The 25,879-nt window shown below is 41.8% G+C and overlaps 1 protein-coding gene across 1 annotated transcript in view; it reads right to left on the minus strand.

Moving 5' to 3' along the window:
- The window catches only part of STAB2 (stabilin 2), an 85,583-nt gene that overhangs the window by 40,769 nt on the left and 18,935 nt on the right, over window positions 1–25,879 (minus strand). The window contains exons 10-30 of the mRNA XM_074825327.1: window positions 23,059–23,192; window positions 21,174–21,256; window positions 20,379–20,528; window positions 18,944–19,087; window positions 18,095–18,157; window positions 17,883–18,002; window positions 17,177–17,230; window positions 15,949–16,029; window positions 14,851–15,003; window positions 11,687–11,749; window positions 10,822–10,905; window positions 9,534–9,620; window positions 8,897–9,008; window positions 7,474–7,654; window positions 6,389–6,482; window positions 6,011–6,169; window positions 5,522–5,617; window positions 4,660–4,755; window positions 3,618–3,665; window positions 1,127–1,263; window positions 657–771 (exon numbers count right to left, since the gene is read on the minus strand). Of these exons, the coding sequence (XP_074681428.1) occupies window positions 657–771; window positions 1,127–1,263; window positions 3,618–3,665; window positions 4,660–4,755; window positions 5,522–5,617; window positions 6,011–6,169; window positions 6,389–6,482; window positions 7,474–7,654; window positions 8,897–9,008; window positions 9,534–9,620; window positions 10,822–10,905; window positions 11,687–11,749; window positions 14,851–15,003; window positions 15,949–16,029; window positions 17,177–17,230; window positions 17,883–18,002; window positions 18,095–18,157; window positions 18,944–19,087; window positions 20,379–20,528; window positions 21,174–21,256; window positions 23,059–23,192 (2,254 nt within the window). The remainder of the gene's footprint in view (window positions 1–656; window positions 772–1,126; window positions 1,264–3,617; window positions 3,666–4,659; window positions 4,756–5,521; window positions 5,618–6,010; window positions 6,170–6,388; window positions 6,483–7,473; window positions 7,655–8,896; window positions 9,009–9,533; window positions 9,621–10,821; window positions 10,906–11,686; window positions 11,750–14,850; window positions 15,004–15,948; window positions 16,030–17,176; window positions 17,231–17,882; window positions 18,003–18,094; window positions 18,158–18,943; window positions 19,088–20,378; window positions 20,529–21,173; window positions 21,257–23,058; window positions 23,193–25,879) is intronic.

Below are 25,879 nucleotides of genomic sequence, written 5' to 3' on the forward strand. Positions count from 1 at the left end.
ACGCCCTCCCATTTCTACGCAGTTTTGAAGGACACCATTCATGATTTTTCCCTTGGGGCATGGAGATAGGGGGAACTTTTCCCTCCCTTAATGGAGATGAATTGCTTAAATGTGCCATACCTATTTCCAGAAAATCCTTCTTAGAACATGGAGTACTAAATAACAAGGCTGAGGGGGAAGGGCTGTCAGTTGTAGTTATTAACCATTAAAAATACCTTTAGGTGGTTTGGGACAATCAGGTTGCACATGTGGACACATGCATGGCATCGCTGTTTCCTCCTACCTTCCCAGTTCCCTAAAATAAATTATTGGGTTTCCTTGATACTTTTTGTCTTAAATTAGTTCACACAGGCTGCTCCAGGCAGGGACTGTGCTTCTGCTTGACTATGAGACTGTCTAGCATTTTTAGCAGCTACTAGGATATTAGGAATAAATAATATTGTGGACAAATTTCAGCTAGGTAAAGTGGTGGAGAAACTCAAGTTAATGTTTCTCCCAGAGGGCCCAATATAATCGATCCATTCCTTTAATTTTATGAAATTTTCTTCTTTTTTTAAAATACAGGTACATGTCTGTGTGGATTCGTAATATGAGAAAGTGGGAGTGATGGTTAGGGTTTGGTATATGATACCACAGTGGTTTGCAGGTCATCTCACCCCGTTTTCTTTAGACAAGTGTAGAAAGTTGCTCTGTAGAGATGTTGCCAGCATGTCAGATGATGATAAATTCTGGAAATCGGCAAAGCTGTAAGCTCCTGTCAATACATGATACCTAAAGGAAATTAACTGGATTTGAAGGTTTTGTATTTTTCCTTTTTTTTTTTGTTCAGATAAATATGCTTAGTGTCTCTAAAACCGGTGTAAAGCAAGAATTTTTTGCACAATACCTAGTTCAGCTATGTTCTGATCTTAGCTAGGCCTTTAAACATTTCTGACATAATGCAATTAATGACTTTGTTTTCAGTGGAGTTGCTACAGAGATTTATACCACTGTAACTAGAAGTGGAATCTTATGTCCCTCCCTTAAAATTATAATAATTGTCTTGCTCTAGTGGCTTCAAACAAAGGCTTGTTTGGCATAAAAAGCAATTCATTAAAAAAACCAAACCCCCAAACCATTAGCATACTTCAGTAGAGTTGGGATGTTACTCTTTGACATCCAAAAGGCTTTCTCATCTTCATCCATGTTTTCAATTGCTTGGAGAGAAGGCACGAGGACAGTTAGGTTTGAGGTGGTTGACAGTACCGAGTTTATCTCAGCCTCCTGCATGAAAGTAAAGAGGGTAAAATAATTCATCCTAAGGACGATCTATAAATAGCAGCTGGTGACTTTTTAGCAAGGTGGAGTATATGACGTGCTTTGTGACCAGCATGGAGAGGAAAAACTATTATACTGAGCAATGACTTGAACAAAAGTACTTAGAGCTATACAAAAATGGTGTCTATTTTTAACAGGATAGATTGCCAGCATTTAAACAGCAGGAGCAACATTTAGGTCAGAATTGTTTTTTAGTATGAAACACCTAAGTTGCCTCCCACAGAAGTTAGTCTGTCTCATGGATTCTATTTTATGCATTTGAATGTTAAAAAAGAATAATCATGGTGATAAACACTAGTGGTTACCAACAACTTCAAGTAACCTGCTCTTACAGAGCACTCCACACTATTTAATAGATAGAAGGCTTATGAACCATGAAATAAGAAAGACACATAACATAATGTTCCCATTTGGACTAAGACTATTTAACATGGCTGGGATTTTTCAAGATCTCCAAGGGATATCTGTGCCACTAGTACTGCAGTGAAGCTTTCTGCTGACAGCTCTAATTTTAGATGGGGGATATGAGCTCTGTAGTGTTCATGGACTGCTTCATCTTCCATATGTTTGTAACTGCCTTAAGAATGGAGAGAGCCTCCACTAGAGAAGATTTTTCCAGTTTTGTGGATTTTTTTGTGGCGTAGAAAAAGGAGAGCTAAAGATTTGAATGTGTTCTTGCTGAAAATGTTCTCCAAACTTCTCACAGGCTCCACAACTTGCCGTTTTTGGTACTGCAAAACTTGAGGGAGCAATATGATCTTGGGTTCTACCTTTTTGCAGCTGGTATGCTGCCTGAAAGCTGGCTTGCTTTCGATACTCCTTCAATATCCATACTGGGTTTTAAGTCAAGAAGGGAATTGGTTCCCTTAAATAGCTGGGAATTTTGTCTCTGTTAAGATCATCTTTCTTTTTAGCCATCATCACTGTCACCTTCCAAATATTTAAATATAGAAATAGAAACAGACTTCCCTTTCTCATCCTTCCTGACCAGCAAGAAAAATACTTGGTTATGAAAAGTGGTAAACATCACATTCCTGCTCAATTATGAAGTTAAAAACTCCACAGATGGATATACCTCCCTATTTTGTTCATGTTTGTAGCTATCACTATTTAAGGGATATCATTTCTCTGAAGTGTCACAGAAATTTCCAGGTCCCTGTTTCAACCGATTATACAGAAACTGCTCCCTGATTTCTGCCCCCCCTGCCCGCCCCTTTCATCATCTAAAGAGCACATTAGCAGATGAACAGCCTTTCCTATTGTGCTCATTTCTTTAACTTCATTTCTCTGTACAGTGTCCAGTGCTGCAGCCTGAGCCCTGGGCCAGGCAGATAACTGATTTAAATTAGCCACACTGGCCTCTCTTTTCAGCAGGTCCCTGAGGTCCCTGTTGCAATTGCGTGCTTTAATGATCCCTGAGCCATCTAACTTTGGAAAACATGAAAGCAGTTAATACACTGTGACGTCTGATGCTATTCATTAACATATCCCTGTTCTTTTCTGTTTGCCATGTATTTGCTATATACTTCTCATATTTAGGTTTTAAGCTCTTTGTGGGAGAAACTGTTTTTGATCTTTATTCATACAGTGCCAACCACAGTGGGGTAGGACCTCTAATGTTACTGCTGCCCTAGTAATAAATGATAGCACGTGAAAATAAAAAGTAGACAGTGGCAATCAATCTAGAACATTGGGGTTTTTTTCCATCTAAATTGGTGTTTCTTCCCTAATCTGAAGCCAAACAAGCTAATCTGTTTCTTCATGTCCTGCATCTCAGTCAAGCCAGCACAGACTGTTTTTATCCTCGTTTGCTGAAGCAGCAGCAGGCTGACCAGCCATATGGTTGCATTTTCCTGGGATGGGGCTCAGTGAAAATGGGAAGGGTAAGGCATTGCCTTCCCTCTCCACTTGCTTGTAGTTTTATCGCATGAGAGAAGTTGGAAGGAGCCACTTGGCATATTCAGGCTCTGCTTGAACCCCACTACTTGTTGTCTGGACTAAAGTCCATTTATATACAGAGCTAGTCATGGTTTATGTAGCCCCCTGCCTCAGAGAGGGGCTTGTAACTTGCTGTTTTGCTTGTGGAGCTTCCTTACTTGCCTGAATTTGGGATCGGGCAGAAATAAGGAACCAGATGATCAGCCCCGCCATGACTGGCAGGAGAGGCACCCTGATGCCTCTCCAGAGCTTGGGCCTCTGCTGTGTGATGGGAGTATTGCTGTGAGTTTCCCATTTCTAAAGGCTAAAAGGCTCATGTTTTTCTGCAAACTTAAACACACTAAAAAAAAAAGTGTACTTACATTAACCCATTGGTTAAAAGTTGCTGCTTCTGATAGAGTAGATAACTCCTGATTAGAAACAGAAAGAGACAGCAATGAATATGTAAGCTATACTTAGCTCTACCAAACTACTCTTGCTGTAGCCTGTGGTGTAACCTGCTGTGTCTGGCCTGGCTGATGTGATGTGAAAGAGGAGGTTCTCAGTGTGTGTGAAAAGGGAGGACATTTGTGTTTTTGTAGTACTGATATGTGCTGGTAATGGGAATATGGTGAATTACCAACTCTTTTGAAAAGCAGGCCATCTATTGCTTAGGTGTATAAGGTGTACCTGACCTTGGAACGTAAGGTGTACTGAGCTCGGGCTGAGCATTAATTTTCTGGGAATGTAAACCTAAACCTTTTCAATGCAAAATTAATTGGAAAAAAGGTATGTTGTTTTGTTTGGCCTTTGTACAGCATCTTACACATCATCCTGCAAGTGGAGAGCCTTTATCCTGCCACAGTACTTTGAACAGAGATAGATGATCGTATGAGCAGGGATGGCAGATAGTGCTAAGAGCCATGTAAGATTGTTGCCAATGGCTGGGGCAGCTGACACTTTCATTTTTCCTACGCTGTTAAATGTGTATTTATTTCACCAATTTACTTGTTTTTATTTTATTTGCCTGCCAGTTAGCATGGTTTGTTTTAACATGATAAATTGACCATTTCCACTGAGATAGACCTCAAGGCAGAACTTCAGAAGAACTGGGTGCTCGCTGCTGCCAGCTGGGAGGTGAGTGCTTAGCACTTCTGCAATTAGGCCTCTAGGGCTGGCATTTTTCAATTTGTCTTAAAGAAATATGCTCAGATCCCTTAGGCCCCTTTCCAAGCTGTGTTTTTTAAACACAACAGATGATTTTTGAATCGGGCAAGAGTCTCCAGCAGGAATGCTGCAGATAACACTGGTGGGCATCATATTTTTCTAACTGTTTATAATGGCTTTGCTATGTCTCTGGTTAATATCCAGTGTGAGAACTGTGCAGTAGATCCTGTGCTCAGAGAAGATGACCATCTTACTTACAGCTGCAGCATTTCCATAGCATATTCTACCATCTCCTTCGTAGCCCTTTGGGCACACACACTGCCAGCCATGAGAAGACTCAAACTGACAAGTTGCCTTTGAACCAGAAAAAAAGAAAATTTGTCAAATACTCAGGAGACCACTCAAGAGCAAGGATAACCTGTAAAGCCATTTGTATACAAACATAAACTTAACAAAGGATCTTTGTACTATCTTTCACAGATGTCCTCACCCTCCTGCAGGACAAACCCCATGAGCTGAGGGCACTAACTCCCTCACCTGCCCACTGTGCACTAAGCCTACAGCAATCTAAGCCCTTGCTCCACCCTTTCTTATTTGCTCCCTATATAAACTGGGCCCTGTTCCTTCTCCCAACTATGGCAGATCCATCCTCTGCTCCCCAATGCGCTTTGCTTTAGCTCTGTCCCTGCCTGAGGCTAGCGTGGCTCTTGCAGGCACTACAGAGCACAGCAGAGCCTGCAGATCTGCTGAACACATGCAGCTACTGATAAAGCTGATAGATGCCTGTGTAGAGATGCGATGTGGGTAAACATCCCAACAGGCTAGTGCATCCAAATGGTAATTGCTGGTAGAGAAGCAGCATTTATTTATTCCAGGCTTGAGATAGTCCTTCTGTACAGGCAGAATTGGGAGCAGCCCTTGCAGTCTGACATCAGCGCACGTACCATACTGACGTGGTTTGCATAGCATTTTTGGTGCTTGTAGCACTGCTTGGAAAGCTTTGTTCCAACTCAAACAGAAATTGCAGGCTCGTAATGGCAAGGAAATTCTATGGAGTGTGCAGGAGGTGAGGTGTGATATGTATCTGAACACTTTGTTCAGGGAATGATTAATTACTCACCAGATGATGGCATTTTCCATTTTGTTCCAGGCATGAGTTTATGGGTGTGCATTCAATTCCATTCCCCCGAAATCCATCCTTACACTTGCAGTCATTCTGTCGTTTCAACAAAACATAGCAATTCATTAAAGTGATTAAAATAGTGTGCATATTCTAGACGTGGTGAATTATTCTCTCTGTGTTTCTGCGTAGCTCCATTGACTTCAGTGGAATGACACCGATTAATATCTCCGGAAGACCTTTATACCTGACATCTACTAATGTACTTACTAAAAAGTATTTGCTGCCAGAACACCACCACATAGGAGGGAGGGAGCACTGGGATAGGAACTGAAGGAGACTGATTTGGGTAGAGTGTGCCGTGTGTAAATAACCTTGTGGCTGGGATGGAGAGGAGAGTTTGGGGAAGAAAACAGTGTAGGGAGAACTGACAGAGCAAAATGGGTGAGGACCATTACTGAAGGTGACAATGAATGTGAGTGGACGTACCTGACCTGGCCCAATGTATATGCAGGTGGCATTATCGTGGCACCCTGCTGCGGCGGGCAGCAGGCAGTTGTTGATGGCTGAGCAGTCCCTTCCATTGCCTGTCCATCCTGCCTGGCAAACGCATGTGTGCTCTCCTGGGCCCGTCTGAATGCACTCAGCCTGGGGGACATGCAGAGGCATCTGTTCAGGACAGTTAGGTGCACCTGGCTTTAGGTGCAAGGCTTGTCTAAGCAACAGCGATGCCACTGTCTGGGGAAAGAGCTTGAAACTGCAGTGCAAATTGTGATTCTTCCTTCTGCAAAAGTTTCTGCCCAAACTTTTCTTACTTTTGCCTACTTTTCTGTGGTGTCAGGCTCTGTGGGAAAAGCACATACTTACATTGATATTGCAGCCACCTGGGTTTAAAGCAGCACAAGGATCAATTTTGCTGCAGCTCACGCCATCTCCCTCATAGCCAGGTTTGCAAACACAGCTATAGAGACAAGAGAAGAGAGGCATTAAATGTGATAGGACAGCTGTAAAGTGAAGCCATTGTTTTCCACTGTAACCTGCTATTTATAGGCAGCTTAAAATTGCTAACCCTGGATTCATGATGCAAATAGCTTAAGTGCATACATTATGTTTTTTTTCCAAAATATTGACTGGGTTAATTAAATCAAATCAGGGATCCATTCTCTGTGTATGAGACGGAGAATGAAATTAATTCCATGCTGATGTGATCTTTACAAAGGTGAGCTGGCGTTGCTCTTTCTCTAGCAACTCAGAAGATAGCGCTCTCCCTGAAATGCATGAGAATGAGCCCCCCTGTTCCACTGGCTTGTCGTCCCCCCCCCCAAGATTAACCCATTTTGGAGGGAATTTCTTAAGCACTCAGCATCCCCCATTCAGCTTTCTGTGGTGACTCATTATGAATACACTGCGGCAAGAGGCAGACTTGCTGCATGTGAGGGTGAGCGTGAGGCAAGTGTAAGGCAGCTGTAGCAGTTAAACAGGGGTTTGTGACCACTCCTGCCAGGATTGGAGAGCCTGTGCTGAAGTCTGTGGTGTTGTGGCATGAAAATCTTACCTGAGCTGACCAGAGTGAGCTATCTATCCCCAAACTACTTGAGAGTTTGTTTTTCAGCAAGGTTCAAACTCCTAATTCACTAAGGGATGGTTAGAAATAAGAGGTTCCCAAGAGCCTTTGTAGATGTTGGTAGGAAGGCAGCCTTTTGAACAAGGGTCAGATCTGTATGCATCTATCTTACCAGTGTTAAATATAAGGTACAGGATAGGGCATTGAGAACTCTTAATTACTACCTTGCAACTCAATTTTGATGCAGTGCAGGTTTAAGCTTATTTGCTGCACAGCAGTATTTCAGTGGCTGATGTTTGTGTACTGCTACTAGGCACTATTTTGATCAAGTAAATGGGGAAGAGCTGCAGCATAGTTAATATTAATTAGATGCAAGTTACTGACTTACCTCACTGCACCATCGCTAAGCTGACAGTCTGCATGTGCATGGCAGAGCCATAGGGAGGGCTCACAGGGAACCACCTGCTTATCACAGAGTTTCCCTGTGTATCCACTTCTGCATGATCCAGGAAGACAGATCCCGTCGCTGTCTATTCGGTTATCGCACTTCCCATAAATGCAGAGGCACTCTACCAAAGATAAATTACAGTGTGCAATTCCATAGTGGTAAAAGGCATCTATCCTTAACATTTCTTATGAATCGGGTCATCCATTTTTTCTAGAATCTAAACTTTGCATTTTTGTTGGGGGACTTAATGTTTATTTTTCATAGCCTTGTCTTTTCAGGTGTGTTTCATGGGTAACTATTTAAAATCTATTGTGTCTTTATAGTGCTCTTTCTATCCATGGATTTCAAAGTACTTCAGAGAAGGAGGACCAAAATACTATGTCCTAGGCTCTTAAGGCTAAAGTTACAACTTTTGGCATACTTTCAGTGATATGGGAAGACTTTTAATACTTAGTCCACAATCCTACAAATTGCACAGTGCTGGACTAGTACACAGAGCAGCCGCACAGACCTGCCAGCACTTTGCTGAGGCTGGGCTGATTAGTACTGCTGGGAGGCACAGCAGTGTGCCCAAAGGACATAGCAGGTAAGCCTTCTGCAGTCCCAAGAAGTGCTAGTGGTGACAAGTTAAGCCAACATATACTGCTTTGGCAGGACCGGAGCTTAGGCAATACCACCCTTTCTCATGGAATTTGTCTTTTGGTTTTTGTTCATGTACCTCTGAATCTTTGAGTGAGATGTGCTTCATGAATGACAGGCTGTTTCATAGCAAAAAAGACTAAAAATGATTTTGTAGATGGGGAATACATCTATATTTGATGTTGTATATTCTGTAGACTCTCAAATGTAGTATGGTTTGACGTAGCGGGATTAAATCTGTCAGTATATAGAAGGTGACTGCTAGAACTATAAGCTATTCAATAGATCAGAAATTATTCAGTAAAGATGGTTATGAAGTGGCCCTAAACACAATCTGTTTATATCTCTGGTTGTTCTTAGATTACATATATTTGTCATTGCAGGACGAATCTGGTCTGTTGTAGGCAATACCAGATGGGAATGGAATAGCAAAGATTTTCTTTTCAGTTACTTATGTGAGGGAGACAGAAATGAAAAGAACAATAAATTAATATAAAGGAGGCTATGGCCCCTGCAAAAAGCCCAATTAAGTCGGTTAGAAGACTTTCACTGACTCTGGTCTTATGATGTATCCCTTTGAAATAAGAAATGAAAGTACCCCAGAGAGATCTTGCCCATCCTCTATAGAGACTGTTTAGTGAGCAGTTAATTCCTACCTTAATGTTACTAGAGTCCAAAAGAAATATCCCACGCTCTTGAGCTGAGGACGTATGGCTGTACTTACCTTTGTCACACTGAGGTCCGTATTTGCTGGGGTCAGAGCAGAACTGACAGTGTGAGCCTTGAAATGCCTTAGCACAAACGCAGGTCCCATTTCCATCCAGGCCATCCATGCACTGTGATATGGAAGAGAGGTGATTTCTATGTATGAATTGAAATAATTCTTTATCCTTTCCCCAGAGAAAGAGACTACACACCTTCCCATATTATGATTCTGACAGACTACCAGGAAGAACCTCAGGTTTGAAAAAAGTGTTTCAAAACAAAAGCTTTCCTTGTGCTTGTACTTTGCTGTTGTGTATTCTACTTTTCTTTGCAATTTTAAAGTGAGAATAGTGAGCTGAGTCATTACTCTGTGCAAAGTAAAAGTATCAGAGAGGGTCACCCAGCCCCAGCCTTGTCTGTGTGCTGGTGTTGGAACCACAGAAACCTGCAATTTGGACATCTGAGAGGAGACTGATTCATTTTCCCTCCTCTGTATAACTGAGCTTGAAATTCATGGCCATCACCGGACATAAATGGAAGGTGCAGCTCTTGAGGAGCCTAACATTCCTGTTGTGCAGAAGTGCTTCAGTGACTTTTGGGACACAGCCTGTCGTTCCCCCATGGGACTGCAGGGTGCTGCTGGATGCTCTGCTTACCTGCCCGTTTCCTGAGCAAGGTTTGGAGAAACCTCCTGGACATGGACTGCAGTCAGGGCCAAAGAAGCCTTTGCAACACTTTGGTTCCTGTGAAGTAAAGCAAATATCCTCTTTTCTAGTGCCTTAGTGCGGAGGCAGTGCACAAAAGACAATTCTCCATGGTGTTTTGGCCCTGTAGGGCTAGCTGACTTAAAAGGCTTGTGTTGAACCAGAATCACCTCCACAATGGCCACGTTAAAACCGGGAGGGGTGTTGGCAGCCCAAGAAGGGGATGCACAGACCACCAGATCCTTCTCTGGTTCTTATCAGATTCATCAGCATTAGAAATCCTCATTCTGTCACCAGTTATGATGGTGCTTGTGTGTGCCTGCTCATATTGTGAGCACTCTTGTATTTGCCAGTAGGAGTGCAGTGCAATTCAGAGGCAGGCAGTCTCCTTTGCATCTGAGAACAGGAACTCGAAGATATGTTTTACCCCAGGGAGGTGTTGTGAAAGCTAGACACGCTGCTTTGATCTTCCTCCTTCCCCTCTGCACCAGTGTGGGATTTAGCTGCTACGCAGCCCTAAATGTTTTTCTTGGCTGCATCTTTTGTTTTATTCATGAATTGGCTCCTTGATCCATTTATTTATCAAGAGCACAGAAAGTGTATTAGAAAAAGATACTTATTTACATTTGTGATTCAAGGGAAATAGGAATTAGCAAAAGGCTCTCAAAGTTTATGGATTTGTGGACTTCTCTGCTTGTTGCTTAATGGTGGTCATGAAATGCAGAAGCCTATTTAGGAGCCCCGGGAGCCAGAAAGATGTAAGTATGTAAGTACTTCTCAGGGACTAATGACTTCTGCAAGGACTAGGCTTACCAAACAGATCAAGTGGAGCATGGTTCTTGGGAGTGTTTCCCATTTATTGTTACCCAACATCATGTGAAGTCCTTGGACAGGAGGGGCTGGGACCAGGGGGGACCACGCTGACCTGTTCTTCATGGTTGAAGCTGTATGGGGCAATGACAACATCCGGGCTTGGAGCCTTATGTGAAAACTTCTGTGTTACAGAGTATGAGAACATTGTTGCCAATGACATATAGCAGCTAAAAAAACTCACTGGAATTTGCCTGCTATTTTGCTCTAAGATTTACAGTAGCTCCTCTCAGCCCCCTGTAGAGGGTATGGAAACTACATGGACATCTCCACACATCTCTCAGCTCCAAAAGGAAAGGTCACAATGCAAAAGACAATATTTTGGAAAACTTTTATATATGTTTTACCTTAAGGAACCGTAACTCTATACCTTTATTGTTATATTGCAGGCTCTAGTACAGCCAGTTCTTTGAAAGGCTGGGCCTTCAATAATGCATCTGCGTTTTGAGAAAGGCTGGAACATGCACAAAATGAAAGCATTAGTATTCTAAGCAACATACAGTTCTGTGATACAGTCTTAATATCATAACATAATTTAACTGAAGAAGAACAGAAAGCACCTTGCATTTAAAAAAATACTAAATTATATATTTTTTCATAATAGGAACTTTCTTTTCATTATTACTGAATAATGGCATATAGGACTAACTACCAGTGAATTTTTATAACATGGGGAATAAAATTCCTGTGGTAGTTGGACTTGAGTTTGTATGTGGAGAAGCATGCAGACAGATTTGCATCTCTTAGATGCAAAGCAGATGGAAGATTTTCAACGCTTTCTGAAGCTGCTTCTGCAGACAGTTGCTTCTGGGAGGATGCTTAATCAAAAGGAAATTTTTAACAGATGTGAGGTCTATTTTAAGTGTATCTCTCCTCTATTTTTTGTTTACTAACTCTCAAAGCATAATTGTAGCAGTTCTCATTCCTCACTTCTTTCTTCTGACACAGCCTATCCAAAATAGATCTTACTTTACCTGAGAAAAGAGTCAGAGCTTCTGTGAAGTCTATGAGGGATCTTGCAAAAGCAAACAAAATAATGCTGGATTTACCTGATGCTTCAATCATTGCTAGAAAGAGACTAAAGTACTGCCTATATTTGTATGTTTATGCAGTCTCTTGTATTCATATCTGATTCTTTCGCTCACTGTATTGGAAGAGCAGTAATCAACAGTAATCAACCCTTTCCCCCTATGCATTTTGTACAACTGGGGGATCTGTCAGGAAATGTCACTTACAATGGGCTTTGAATCCTGTGGACAGGTAGCCAATGCATGTGATGAACAAGTTGCACAGTTACCCTAGATGAAAACAGTAAGGATAGTCACTTGAAAATGCATTATACAACAACTACTGAGATGCGTACTTATGGATGGTATACCCTGTAAATTTTAAGTACATTTGTCCTATGACTTTTAACTGTTACAGCATGGATCTGGAACCGAACAGCAACACCAGGGCTATATCTGCTGGCTCTGATTTTTTCTGAGTGGTTGTTCATTTTCACCTTCCCCTTTTTATCTTCGTTTGTCCTTCCCCCACTCCCTTCTTTTAAAGAACTGGAAGCTTCCTTAGCAGAAGATAAACATGGGCATGAATGCACTGACATCCTTTGCTCAACCCAGTATATTAACTGTGAGGGTCTAGTGCAGTCTGCACACTTAAATTCAATGAGAATTTTTTATTTCTTCCTAGGAAGACCACAGATTAGTTGAGTCTCATATACAGGCAGTGTGAACAGAAATTTGTCTTGTGTATAGGCGGTGAAGAGAAAAATATTCTTTGCTCCCATGTCATAGATCTTGTACTGCACTATGATGCAGTGGTATATAGCTATTTTTATGTCTTCACCTTTTGGTTGCCTTTCCCCACTAGCTAATTTATCACCATGTGGTGGTGACAGACTGGCAATTACAACACTGAGGAGATATAAACTCCAGGGGCAGTTTTAAAGGTGAGTCTTCTGACAAGCTTGACATGCAATAACTTCAGAGAGGTTGAGCCTTTCAGAGCATGGATATGGAGTTTGTCAAAGGCATGCTGGTTGTGACTGCTAATGTCTTGTGTTTCAATCAAGTTAGAATAAATCTTAGAGCTGGTATCTGATCTGTCACTTCACTGTGTTTCATAGTCATTGGACAAGTGATCATGAACCTGAATTACGGCATTTTCCCCACAGATATCGCTGGAGCTGTAGGGAAAGAATCAGGTACTGATTTGGATTTAGTAAGCCCTCATGTTGTACAGCACTTAAAGGAATAAAGGACCAGACTTACAAAAGCATTTGGGCATCAAATAGTTGAGGTATCAATGCCACTACTGTATTTTAAAGGTCTGTGGGTCAGTCATATTTTAACAAATACATTTGAGAGTTATAAAAGCTCTTTGATAAGCTACACAGTCATGGCTGAAGCTGACTTAGGCTCTTACTTTCTGTTCTGTTTCTGAAAATCTCTGCAAGTGCCTCTTTGCTCCTTTAGAACTTAAAAATCTGGCTGTTTGCTGTGGAAAATGTATCCCTCTGTTGGCATGGCTCTCATTGCTGCTCACTGCCACTCAGTGTCACCTACTCACTTGCTTTCTCCACCTGAGATGGGCTCAGCCATTGATGTGTACCTGCTCCCTCCTTTTCCTAAGGATAGGAGTCCGGTCTCTCCCCTCTGCCATGCTGCAGGGAGGGGACAGAGAAAAGCATCTGCACTTCCATGTAAGGTCAGATTTGCCCATTTTCAGCAGTAGATTAAGATACTGTCTTTGCACTGAAGTGACTGAGGTATAGGTGTATATATATTCCTATATGTCAGGTCTGCCTGGGAGCGATGACCTCTGGGAGGAGGTGGAGCAGACAGCTGGGGACAGCTACTACTTCAGTGTTCAGAGCACCTCTTGTCAGAGGGCATCAAAACTGGCCATAGTCCACATATCAGATAGGTACTGAGGACCTGTTGTCCCTCCTGTGGTCTTTGTGATGCTATGAATAAGCACTGCTGTTGTTCAGTTAGGCTCAGGTACAGCTTTCAGCATGTGGGTATGGTTACATGGATACGTATGTGTTAGCATAGTGGTTTTCATCTTTACAGATGTAAAGATCTTGTAGGTGTGGACACCTGCCAGTTCCTACAAGGTTTGTCTCTTTTAACTGGTACCACAAGTAATATTTACAAGGTGGCATTATTGTTGTTTTCTGAGAGTGATGAAGACGCACAGTGAAAAGTAAGAACAGCAAAGCCTTGCTCCCTTCTGGTGTTCCCCTTGGTAGCAGTGCTCTGCTTACAGCCTTGGATATTAAACTATATTTTAAAATATGTATGAAGCTTTCAAAGCTGACAAAAGTGCCTAATTTCAGTTTGGGGAATAATTTTTGTGACAGACGTGCTTTGTTTTGTCTTAAAATAATTTTTTTCAGTGTTGCTTTAGGCTTGATCAATGGCAGACATGGATTTTAGGTAGGTTCCTGGTAAAGAATTCAGATTACTGAAGTGTTCTGGGTGTTGATTGCTTTTTTATCGGAGATTGTTGCTCAGTACTCTGACTGGTTTATGATTATATTGCACATACGGCACTTTGTAGTTATTGCCAGAGGTAATAGTTCTTTACTGCCAGCTCTTGTGTTTTTCTTCATTAAATTTTGATGCTGTCCAGCTCTGCTGGGCACCTCTTTCAAGGCTCTGGTTCCGGACTGTTGTAAGTTAAGATAGTAAATGTCTTGCATTACTGCACCAGAACTGGCCCAGATATGTGCTTGAAAATGGTCCAGAAACAGCATGTTGGAGCCACACTTACTGCAAACTAAAAGCTCAGTCTGTTACTCGGTCTTCTTACCAGAAATAGTATCTGAATTGTACCAAGTGTAAAGGCCTGTACTGTGTTACCAAACTGAACAAGGTATGTTGAAATTCACCCTTTGAAATATGAAACAGTTTTGTAATTCCTGATTTGAAGAAAACTAAGAAAGCAGGGCCAAGGGAAATTGTGGCTTCTGAAAATAACATATTTCTAAGGTATTAATATACAATTAATTTTTATGTTAATGTTTTAACTTGCTGGCTCCTTTCCCTGCATGTTTAGTAGAAATGAAAATACTGATTTGGAGTAGTTTGCCTGGGAACTTGACACTGTTTACCATGTACTTGTATGCACAGATGGGATTCAGGAACTGGAGGAAAAAGTTTGACTTGGAGATGCATTAAAGTGGTATAGGATGTGCTCATATGAGTTCCCTGTTTGCAAATTATTTGTATCTGTGCAGTACTGCTAGCCAGGTGACTGTATATCATCAATATATTGATTTACAAAAATGCCTGATTTTTTTATGGACAATATCAGAGAAAGTAGTAAAGAGAAAGCTAGAGTGCCTTGTATGGAGCAGTTACGAGCTATTGATTTGTCATGATTCTCTTACCATTGCAACTTGACTTCTTGTCTCGTCACACCGATGTGGTAGAATTGGAACAATTGTGGGTGGGATAAGAACTCCTGCAAGAGTATAAATGCGTCCATTTTTTGCAACAATATCTGTTTCTTCCATTTCTTCTCCACTCACCAATACTTGTCCCTATGAAACAATACATTATTATTATTAATAAAATTTCCATAGCTTCTCAAACTCTGATAATTTAATTTCAAGAATTTCTAGTCATACTTCTTAATTTGCTATCTATTTTTTATTATGCTTGTTTAATGCAAGAAGCATGCATATCTTGAACATTTTCTTGAATATTGGTCTATAGCAGTATCTAAAGTTTTCCTCTTAATCTGCAGTGTTAGTCTGTGGAACTGGTGACTAAAAGAATGAGAAGACTAATGGTGACTTCAGGCACTGATTTAAGTGGGCAAGGACATGTTTTGGTCCTCTCTTTGACAAAGTGGGGAAAAAGTAAGAATCTGGGATCTATTCAAATTCACAGAAGGAAAAAAAAAAAGAAAAAAGAATATTATTTCTGCATTTACTCAGGCAACTGCTCTGCCTTCACAAGAAAGTTCATAGGTGCATCTCTTGTCCAGAACAAAAGGGAGTTATGTAACAGATAATTTTGGTTTCGCAAAAGTACTGACAAATTAACACCTTTAAAAATGTGTTCACTAGGTTCATCAGGATCAGAGACTATAATATAAAAGATAATAAAAGAATATCTATGCATACACTGAGAAGTGTTTAAAATAACAAAAATATGTAACAATGATTTAAAATATTTTAAATAGATTTAAAAAAAAAAAACAACTAGGCAGAGCATAAATGAGGATCATTCCTGGACTGGGGCTAATCATAAAAACAAAGAAACTGCAGACTGTCCTTATATACCAATCATTTACTCTGCATCCTTTATAATACTGATTTCTAACAGTAGGTGGGAATGGCAAGTTGAAAATTTCTGCATTATTATAGCAAGAAATTCCTCTGCTACTGTCTCCCCTCCTCCCTTTTTTATTCCCCCTGCATGCAAACAGGTTGTCTAGATTAGAGTGAGCTGCTCACAGGTGAAAGCTGCCTTTGACTTACAGTGCTGGTCCTGTTAAAGTAAATGAACTGCTTCGCCATGCTTCTGATGTGCTCTATTGAGATGAGGCTGGCAACCTCTAGCTGAAATGAATATAAATTGAATGAAAGAAATGTAATATCATTATTCTTTTCAAATCCAGATGGATTTAACAAGAAAGACCACCTTTCTCTTTAGGGTGAGCAAATGACCCTATTAGCTATGTGGGCAGCCTTGCGTTGACTAATCTGCTTGTGTAACAAGGTTACAGTGATTAAATTTTGACTGAGCTTGCTGGTCACTGCATGTGAAGAGCTTGTTGCCCAAAAGGATATTAATTTTTCTCCTAATTTTAGCAATCAGTCTAAGTAAAGTTATCACCTCTCCCTAAAAATAGCTCTGTTTGCATCCTTAGACCATTGTGATCCATGTGAAGGGACACGTGGATCTTATGCCTCTGCTCCCTGTGATCACGCTCTATGCCGGGAGTGACCTTGGCCTTGGATGCCGCAAGTGGGGCCTTTCACTAAGGATACGAGCACTTCCTTCCTTCCCCACAGCAGGGGCTGAGATGTGGGTGAACTTCAGTCCCCTCTAGCCTTAGTTGCTGGTGGTGGTTCTGCTCTTTGTTTCCAGCCAAAAAAGGTGGGGAAAACGGGGCTTAATTAGAGGATGACAAAAGCACCTCCCTTTGTTAAACAGAAGATGAATCTTAGCAAAATAGGCTCAGAGAGAGCTTGATGTCACTAGCAACAAGTACGTTTTCTGCTACTCATTCCTGCAGCCCTGCCAAGCTGACAGTATCCCCTGACAGTGATTCTTGCTCCACAGTGGACTAAGGTAGCAGGCTCAGATTCAGGATGATTATATATACATATATATAATTTTTTTTTTTTTCCCTGCTTGGGCTAAGTCCCAACCACCAAAAGGTATATTTTAAAGTGGAAATAGTTACTTGCATGTAACACACTAGTGTGATACAACACAGTTTTAATTTGCCACGATTTGAGGACTAGCTTGTGCCTCTTAGCAGGGTTTTGTTTTGATTAGTGGCACTGAGGTGAAAGGTTTGTGTTTTCTGTTAGTGACCTTTATGTGACTACCCTTAGTGAAGGCAGAAGCACAGCTGTGCTTTGCAGCCTTGCTGTGCAGCACTGAGTGGAGATTGTTCTTGGAAAACCTCTGCCTTCTGAGCAGTGAAGGGCTTGAAAATGCTCTTACAGTCCGGGTCAGTAAAGCAGCTGCACTCACCTCAGTGTTGGAGACAATGTGGTATCGGACCAGCTCCAGCAACTTCCATGAACCCTGCCAAAACAGAAAAGAGGCTGTTTTAGCCCAAAATGAGTCACACAAACCCAACCTGGCCTGCTGAGAGGACATGGGGATGAGAACAGTGTCATCGGCTGATGCACCAGAAACCTCTGGGTGAGTGGTGGTTCTCGGCTCAGGACATGCGCCCTGACGCTCCGTTCCCTCAACCCTACATCACCTTTTATTTTGGCACGGGCCTTTCACAACTTGCATGTGTGTTGGGAGAGGCAGCAGGTATCCAGGGGACAGGATGCCAGTATCCACTTCCTGGGACCCCGCCAGCAGTGTCTCCCAGCCAATGGGGCCCTTGTGGCATCTGCTCCCCTTGACTGTTCCCAGCAAGGGTGACACTTTCCAGGACAGGGTTTGGGGGATTTGCCACGTGGCTGGCTGGGCTGTGCCGTCTGGGCAAGAGCAGGGGAGTGGGGGTCAGGTGTGGGGGATCGTCATCACTTTATACGATGGGAGACCCTAAATCCTGTTCCTCTCTAGGTGTTGTCTTGATCTTTAATTGTTAGAGATGGCTTAATCCTTTGTCATAGGAACTCAGCTTAGATGAACACTGGAGAATGTATATATGCATCTGCTATATATCTATATAAATATTTGCTATCTGAGAAAGATTTGCATTATAGAAAGACTATACCTCTGCAGAAAGAAGGTAATCCAGAGCCTCAGCTTTCATGTTACTCAAAGCCTCATTACTTGGAACAAAAACTGTGTAAGGCCTGTTGTCCTGCTGTAAATCCATTCCCAGACCAGTTTTCTGTTTTGGTTTAAAAATAAAAGTGAAATTACATATTAATATTGAAGAACATCTGAAAACAATCTTTACGGAATTGCTTTCTGGATCCTTACCTCTATCAAAGATGTAAATTGGCTGTATCTTCCATTATCTTGAAGTACTGACATTATGGTTTCCTGAAATAAGATGAAAGTAAGATTTATTTTAGCTGAGAACACAGAATAAATATGAATTCTTATAAGACACTTTTTGAATTACTGTATGAGTCTTGGTTATTACAGATAGAATATATTTGGGTTTCTTTATTGTTTGGGTAGCTGGTGGTGTCTAGAAATGGCTGAGATGGTAAGCACCCTTGTCCTGGTGCTATACTGGCTTATAGTTAGAGTTTGTCATTGTCCTGAAATCCTGTGTCGTCACAGAACATACAAACTGTGTGTATGGGGAAAGTGTTATCTCTTCATCCCCAGTAAGAAGGGGTAGAGAAATAAAATATTTGCAAAAACACCATATAAATAAGTGAACTCTCAAGGGAGTATGCTAAGCAGGGCACCAAAAAGCACAAAGCATCCAAAATTATCAGTTTTTATAACACTAGCCATTTGGGGGGAGGATTGCTGCTTTGAATACGAGTCTTTCCTGATATCTGTCCAGATGTCCCTCCTTTTAGTATGTTGTTCTGTGAGATGCACTGATCGTGACTGCCAGTTTCACAAGGAACCACTCAAATGCAGAGAGTACAACCAAATCCTCCGTGGACCAGCTTGACATAAGAGCAAATGTTTGTTTGCTGTTGAAACTGTGTCATTACCTTTCACTTTAAATGTTGCTTCTCTGAGTTGACACACAATGGCTCAGTAGAGTTTGTCTAGCTGCCATCAGTCATCCTCCTTTGCATTTAATTAATGTGAAACTATTTTAAAAGAAAGTCTGACATTGCATGTATATAGCCTAAGACTCACCTCTTTGCTGCTTTCAAATGTTGGCTCCACATTGTCCATGGCTTTGTCAATAATGTGCAAAATCCCATTGGAAGCAATAATATTTCCCTGCAAAAGTTTTCCTTTCCTCCTTCCTCCTTGGATTCTAATTCTTAATTGATTATCCTGAAAGAAGCCAGGCAATGGATAGTGAGCTCTTTATTATGGAATGACAACAGAGTGAGTATGCATACTGAGTAATGTCTAACACCCCCTTCCATTGCCAACACCTGGGCCAGTTAAATGTGGGAAGGCTAAAGGTTGCTTCCAATGCTTATCAAGGAAATGGAAAAACTGTCTTTGACTTTGGATCAGTACTGTGTTATTTTGTTCCAGGACAGCAAAGTTCAGAAGAGAGGCGGGGACAGACCCTGTGGGGAGAACAGTGTACCTAAAAGGGTTCTGATGACTGCTAGTAATAAATGTCTGCCAGGAAATGATTTAAAATGTGATTGTACTGAAAGGGTCAACTCCCATAATCTTCAGGGACTACAACCCATTTCCTTATATTATATGTATATTTAAAACAACAAAATGTTGCTGATTCTGCACTGTACTAAAGCCTGTAGGAAACTAACAGGCCTCAGACAACAATGATATTTTCCTGTTACAAATGGAGTGCACACTCATTAAAGAAATAAAATAGATCTCTCTTCTCAGATGCCACTGATCTACTGCAAAACATGAGAAGTACTTGATTTCAGCCTTCATATAGGCCTGAGTCATTAAGAGACATTTAATGGACCAAGAACAATCATGTTAGGTTATAAAATCTGGTTTATCAGCTGTAGAAAACAAATTTTTTAAACTATGGGATCAGACTGCCCTGATGTTTACTGACATCAAATAAGCTGGACTAGTGATGCACTTTACTCCATATTTTTCACAAAAAATTGCCATGTGCGTTTTATTTATGCTGAAGACTTCTATTTGCTGCATCATGCAAAGGATGCTGATGCTCAGTGGCAGGTGGAATCTGCAGTGCAGCTGGTGCTTGCTCTGTGTGAGCAGTACACAGAGGTTTCCAGCATAAACTCTGGGTTTCCCCCCTGCCCCTTTTTACTTCACCTAGGCCCTTGTAATGCACCTCCCCCCTTTGTTGGTCATCCTGCAGATTTAAGATGATTTAATTTTAGCAAATATTTTTAAAGCGGTCTGTGTTAGACCGCTATGTCACTCAGTGGTGATGCATCTCTAAAGGTAATTTTTGTTTTCACTGATTTTTAGTGGGAACTTTGATGCTGGTGAGGTTTCAAGTTTCACTTGAACTCCTTGTAATGCGTGACCACAGCTGTGGGTTTTCATAATCCGGCAGCTATCTGCAACCTCATGTCTCACTGCAGAAAGATCTTTTATACTCCTTGATGAGTGAACAGAGAGTAGTATTCTTGCTGAGGTAGGCTGGAAGGCCACTTACCTTTTCTCCCTGTGATATCTCTCCTGATTTGCCAGTCAGAGTATATATTATATTAGTATTATTCAAGCTACTGGTATTCAACTGACCAGCAATTACATGGAGTTTCACGAAGTACTGTGCTTTTTGTTTATTATTCAGAAGATCCTTTATCTAGAAGAGCAGAACAGAGATTTATTTCAATGCAGGTTTAATCTAAAAATAATCTCGGGGTAAATGCTTTTTTTCCTCCAGCTGTTACGTTCTGAAATGATAGGTTTTCTTCTGAAGTGAGGTTGTAGGGTCAACCAAATGGAGGCCTCTCTTTCAGCTCAGGTCAGAGTACACTGTTATGTCCCTGCATGAGTAGTAAGTGTCTTCAGAGTTGTCCTGAGTTCAGGGGAAGGTACTGGATGTTGACCACTTGCGTATCAGGTCATTTTCTTTTTTCTTTTTTTAAATCCATTTTTTTTTAATTGCCCTTACATAAAAGGTGACCCATAGGCCTCCCTGCTGAAAATTCAGATCTTAATTCAGGCCCTGCCTCAACCAAGAGAAAAAACCTTGAGCACAGCCACATAAGACAATCCAAAACTTACTTGAAGCATGACTGCATTCTATCCTGACTTGCCAAATTATTTTGTTTTTCTTTCAAGTAGGAAAAAGACAATCTCTGGCCCCTAGATTTAAATGTATCCAGAAGTGTACCAGAGCAAAAAGTTCTTCTGAATCTGTTGCATCAAAACACTTTTGACACAGATGAGATTTCTGAAGGAGCTAAATACCCCCAGTTTAAAACCCTGTCTGTTGTTTACTTACATTTGTACCTTTGAGCCCCTTGTTTGTCGGTACAAGCACGGTAAATGGTCCCAGAGTACTCAGCGGCCATTCATAGACATTTTCTTATAAGGAGAGAGGGGGAAAAAAAAGTTTAATTGTGTACTGAAAAGCTCATTGGCAGAAGGGACTATGTAAGCTGTGCCAGGTATGCAAGGGCAGAATAAGAAAGAACACTATCTGTGATTACTAAATGTTAATTTAAGATTCTACAATCCAAGTTATTGAAAGATGAGAGGCAGATGGGATGTGAAATCCAGGTGCTGCTGTATATTTGACACAGGATGAGGCAAAATATTCAGAATGCTTCTGGCACCCTAGATTCCGTGGCATGCAAACCAGGGTTGTGGACATGAAACCAGCATTTCTTTGGAAATGTGTCTTTACAGGAAGATGGCCTCCTGCTTTAAATCAATTCTTCATGGGGTGAGGGATATGCTGCTGATAACCGGCTGGTAGTACAAATATCAGCAAACACATAGCTGGTAATAAAAGCTGATGCACTGAAAGTTAATTAAAGTTCATTTGCTACCCAGATGGTATTTCTGTTTCCAAAACAGCAGTAGGAGACCACTGATTCTGTAGCTGAAGGCATTAAATAATTCTAATATTCAGCTCTTTTTCTGGAGATTTAAAATCAGAGCTAAAACTACAGTCGTTATACAGGTATGTCATACCAGAAAATATATTTCAAAATTAATATGCTGTTTTACAAAACAGTGTGGGCTATTCTGCTGTATATTCTTAGGTTTTGAAAGACGTTTATACGGAGTGAATGTACTGTAAAATAACCTGTGCGGTTAACGTGTCTTTGTAGCTTCTGGGTAGTAAATCAAATGGCACATTTATGTCCAAAACTTAACCAAAGAACACAAAACCTGTATTGTTGTTAACAAATGGTGGCACCCAGCATGTCAGGCACTTTTCAGACATGTAAGGAAAAGCACAGAGAAACTGCAACTGAGCTTTCAGTGCTGAGGCAATAGATTTTGGTCTTCAGTGCTGAATGTGAAGGTCACTGCCAGGCTTTGCCCTTGGCCAGCTATGAGGGATTCTTATTCTGTTCTGGTCAGGAATTCAGCATCTTTATTTTAGTTGCTGGGCTCAGTGCAGAGGACTGAGGTAATTATATTAAACAGAAGGAAATTTTTCATATTTACAAATTTAACTTGAAGATCCAGCTTGATTCTGGCAGTGTTTGTTCGTAGCTCACATTTGTGGCCATGCAACAGAAAATGATGAAGACAGTTATGCTGTTCTCTTTGTGAGGTGGCTACAATAACTGTGAAAGGCTGGAAGCTGTGAGCCCTGACAGGGTCTCCACCTCATCTCTGCGGGCAACTTGGAAACATGGAGTCCCCACAGCTGTGGCCAAGATGCTCTGGATCCTGAGGGTGATGGAGACCATGAATGGGATCAGTCTCTTCACCTTGCCTCTCTCCTCTTTCCTGGTGAGAGCAATGCCACTGCTGATGGTTGGGGATGGGGGAAGAAGGACCCAGCTGAGAATCTTTTGGACTTCTGTGTGTTGTTCTAGGTCAAATTTCAATTATCCAAATCAATGGGGGCAGGGAGGGAGAGGAAGTGGAATGATCCCACTTATCCCACCAAGGGACAAAACCCACTGGTGATACCAAATGATGTGTGAGGGGTTGCAGAAAAGCATTTCTGCTTGGAAATTCTTGCAGATTGCATGGCATGGTGAGCAAAGGCAGCTTTAGGTGATCAGAGGGAGTCTGTGGTGAGTAGCGTGTGTGCTGTGTCATGCTGTTAGTGGCACCTTCCTGCAGTGGGGAGCATTGAGGCAACACAGAGCAAGATCAATCCCCCCAGCAGGAGTTGACTCTGCTTGCATGTGGTCACTTACCCATGAGTGATAAGGCAGATGTCAGCTTGCCTTGCCACCGTCCTCCCACTTCTGCATTCAGGTCTTGAAGACGCTCCATAATGTTTCCGTAGCACACAAACCCATTCCCCACGGAGCCCCCCTGGCACATACACCTGTAAAGGAATCGTCATTTTAGCTGTGGGCTGATGCTTCATGGTGTCATCAAGGCTCTTGCTAAACCTGTGCCAGGTGTTACCTATTGCTTCTCTGAAGGCATTTTCAGGTAGCACCAATGCATTTTAGATTAATCTTTGCTTCTGCATGCTGTGATGTATGTCATTGTGTAGGGCAGCCTGGTGGCTGCTTGCCTGATGTGATGTCCTTCTGCCAGCTGGGCTAGGAGGCAGTGGCATCTGTCTTGCAGGAGCAATTTGACTGGGGGCTACATGGCACCCCTGGCTGCGGTGCAGACTCTGGTCCCCAAATGTTGTGGTTTGTGGAGCTCAGAAAGCCACTGAGCTTGCCTTTCTGTGGGCAACAAGAGGCTAGGGCGTAAATGTGTGGGGTGCCACCCTTGTGTCGGGGAGGCAGTTTATGAAGCCACCACTTACTACGTGGTACCTAGCAGGATTAATGGTAGTTATGTATGAAGGGGGCAATGGCATTTCACCAATCCTTGTGATAGCTCTATGGGACTGGTAGGAAAAGGCAGGCAGGGATGTCAGTCCTTTCAACAAAGTAAAGTGGCTATTTGTTACCCTGCTCTTTAAGTAATACAACCATTTTGGGTAGTGGTACTTCATCTTTTTTTCTGAAGCTGCTGAAGCATGAAATCTCACTTTTTTTCAGATGTATGCTTTATGCTGCTGCTGTCTCTGCACTGGAAATAGCATCCCATCTGTAACACCCTGGCTGTCCCCTGGGGACTCCAGACTGTGAGAGGTGCCAGTGAGGTACAGCTGACCCAGTCCTATGTATGTCCAAGGCAGGCTCAGGTCGTGGTACCCATGAGAGTGACAGGCAATGCCTTGAGATAGGCTCAATGTCCTTGCTGCCTTGGGATGAGCTGCATTTGAAGTAGCAGGTTGCAGCCAAGGCAAAATCTAAAGGAAGTTTATGGAAGAACAACCCCAAGTGTCACTCTGACACTTTCTATCCTATGGAGGAGGGAACACACTTCATGAAAACTGAGTCTTATGGCTGTGAAAGACCTCAGCATTGCAAGAGACATGGGGAAAATATTGTTGGTTGTTGACGTGATTGACACATGCTTGCTATTAGGTGCTGACAGGTACAAATGGTATGAGTTTCAAAGAGCAACTAGGACCTGCATGTGCCTTGACCTTGTGTCAGCCTGACTGTTTACAGGGAGAGGTGGTTAGTACTTTCTAAAAAATCTGGACTCTTTAAGCCTGCATCAATGCAAGGGACTGTCAATGCCTGTTGGTTTTGCCAATCTTAGCTCTTTCTGTTGCAGTCTTCAGAAAATCAGTCCCTGCTTGGCTGCTCCTGGGAGACTGGCTGATGGTGTCAGCTCAGTCCTTTACTCATCTTCAGTGCTAAAATTAAAACAGGTGCTTGTCAACATGTAGCGTGCACAGAAAGAAACCCTAACTGTATTAGGAGACTGAACAACAATATGGTATGTGTTACCAAACATTGGCTTTTAATAGTGCCTTTCCTAATTAAGTCTCCAGCATGTTCAGTATTTGTATAAGCACTATCCATAGTGATTCATCTCTATGGATATTTTTCTAAAGGCATCATTAGAGAAGGAACATTACTCCATGCAAGCAAAAGATGTTCCTTATATAACTAATGACCTAATCGTTTGCATGTGCTGGTGGTTGCAAACACACATCTGCCACTCACACCCCACAGTAGTATCAACCTGATGCCAAATCATCTCCTGTTTCCCACGTATGGTCTCTACCTTAGCTGTTTCTCTGGTGGTAGCAATATTTGAGAATCCCCACAGTCCCTGCAGTCTGGGGGGCTGCATATAGAATCAGAGGGGTGCTGGGATTTTGTCTGAGGCTCATACTTTGACTCCTTCTGATCTTGGGTAAAAATAGTAGTCAAAAAGCATCTTGGTTTTTTAGGACGTGATTCGGATGGCGAGCCTTCTTCTTTTTAAGGGGATGTCTTGGGCAGAGGGTATGACTGGAGCCAGGATGAAGGGTTTAGGGTTGGGAGCTGACCCCTTTCTTCTGATGGGGTAAATATTGCTGTATTGATGTACATAGCCCCCTTCACTTCAGAGCAGAGAAGAAAAAAACAGAGGCTTCAAAGGAGCTGAGGAATAGTTTAGTTGAAAAAAGAAACTACCCTTGAAATATTGCATGTCAGATCAAGGTTTCAAAATAAACCCCTTCTCTCTTTTTCAGCAAATGGTCCTAAAGAAGCAGGTGGTTAAACATAGTTATTCTTTTGGTTACCATTTCCAGGGGCACAGCGAACTGCAGAAATACCTATGTAGTCTGAAACTTCTTTTATGAGGACAATATTGCTTATAACTGAGTGGGTGTCCAGTAACAGTTTGGATTTGACTACCAAAGGAAAGCATTTAGCAATTGCAGATTAACACCTATTGCATGGGATTGAACCCTTCAACCTGTCTGTCCCCTTAGCCCTTCTGATGCAGTAATTTACTCTGTGTGCCCAGGCTCAGGAAGGACCAGCTGGGTGACTGACTAGATCAGTTTTGTCTTAGCTTCGTCTGCAGGGTCTGGTTTGCAACTCAATACTGCATATGGCTTTATAAGTTTTGCTTTGAATGCACTGTGTACTGTACAGGCTGGGTACCTCTAAAAAGGAACAGCTTTACAACAAACCCTGCTAGACTATTTAAACTTAGTTG

The sequence above is a fragment of the Strix aluco genome, chromosome 5 (assembly GCF_031877795.1).
Source record: "Strix aluco isolate bStrAlu1 chromosome 5, bStrAlu1.hap1, whole genome shotgun sequence".
In the NCBI taxonomy this organism is placed as follows: Eukaryota; Metazoa; Chordata; class Aves; order Strigiformes; family Strigidae; genus Strix; species Strix aluco.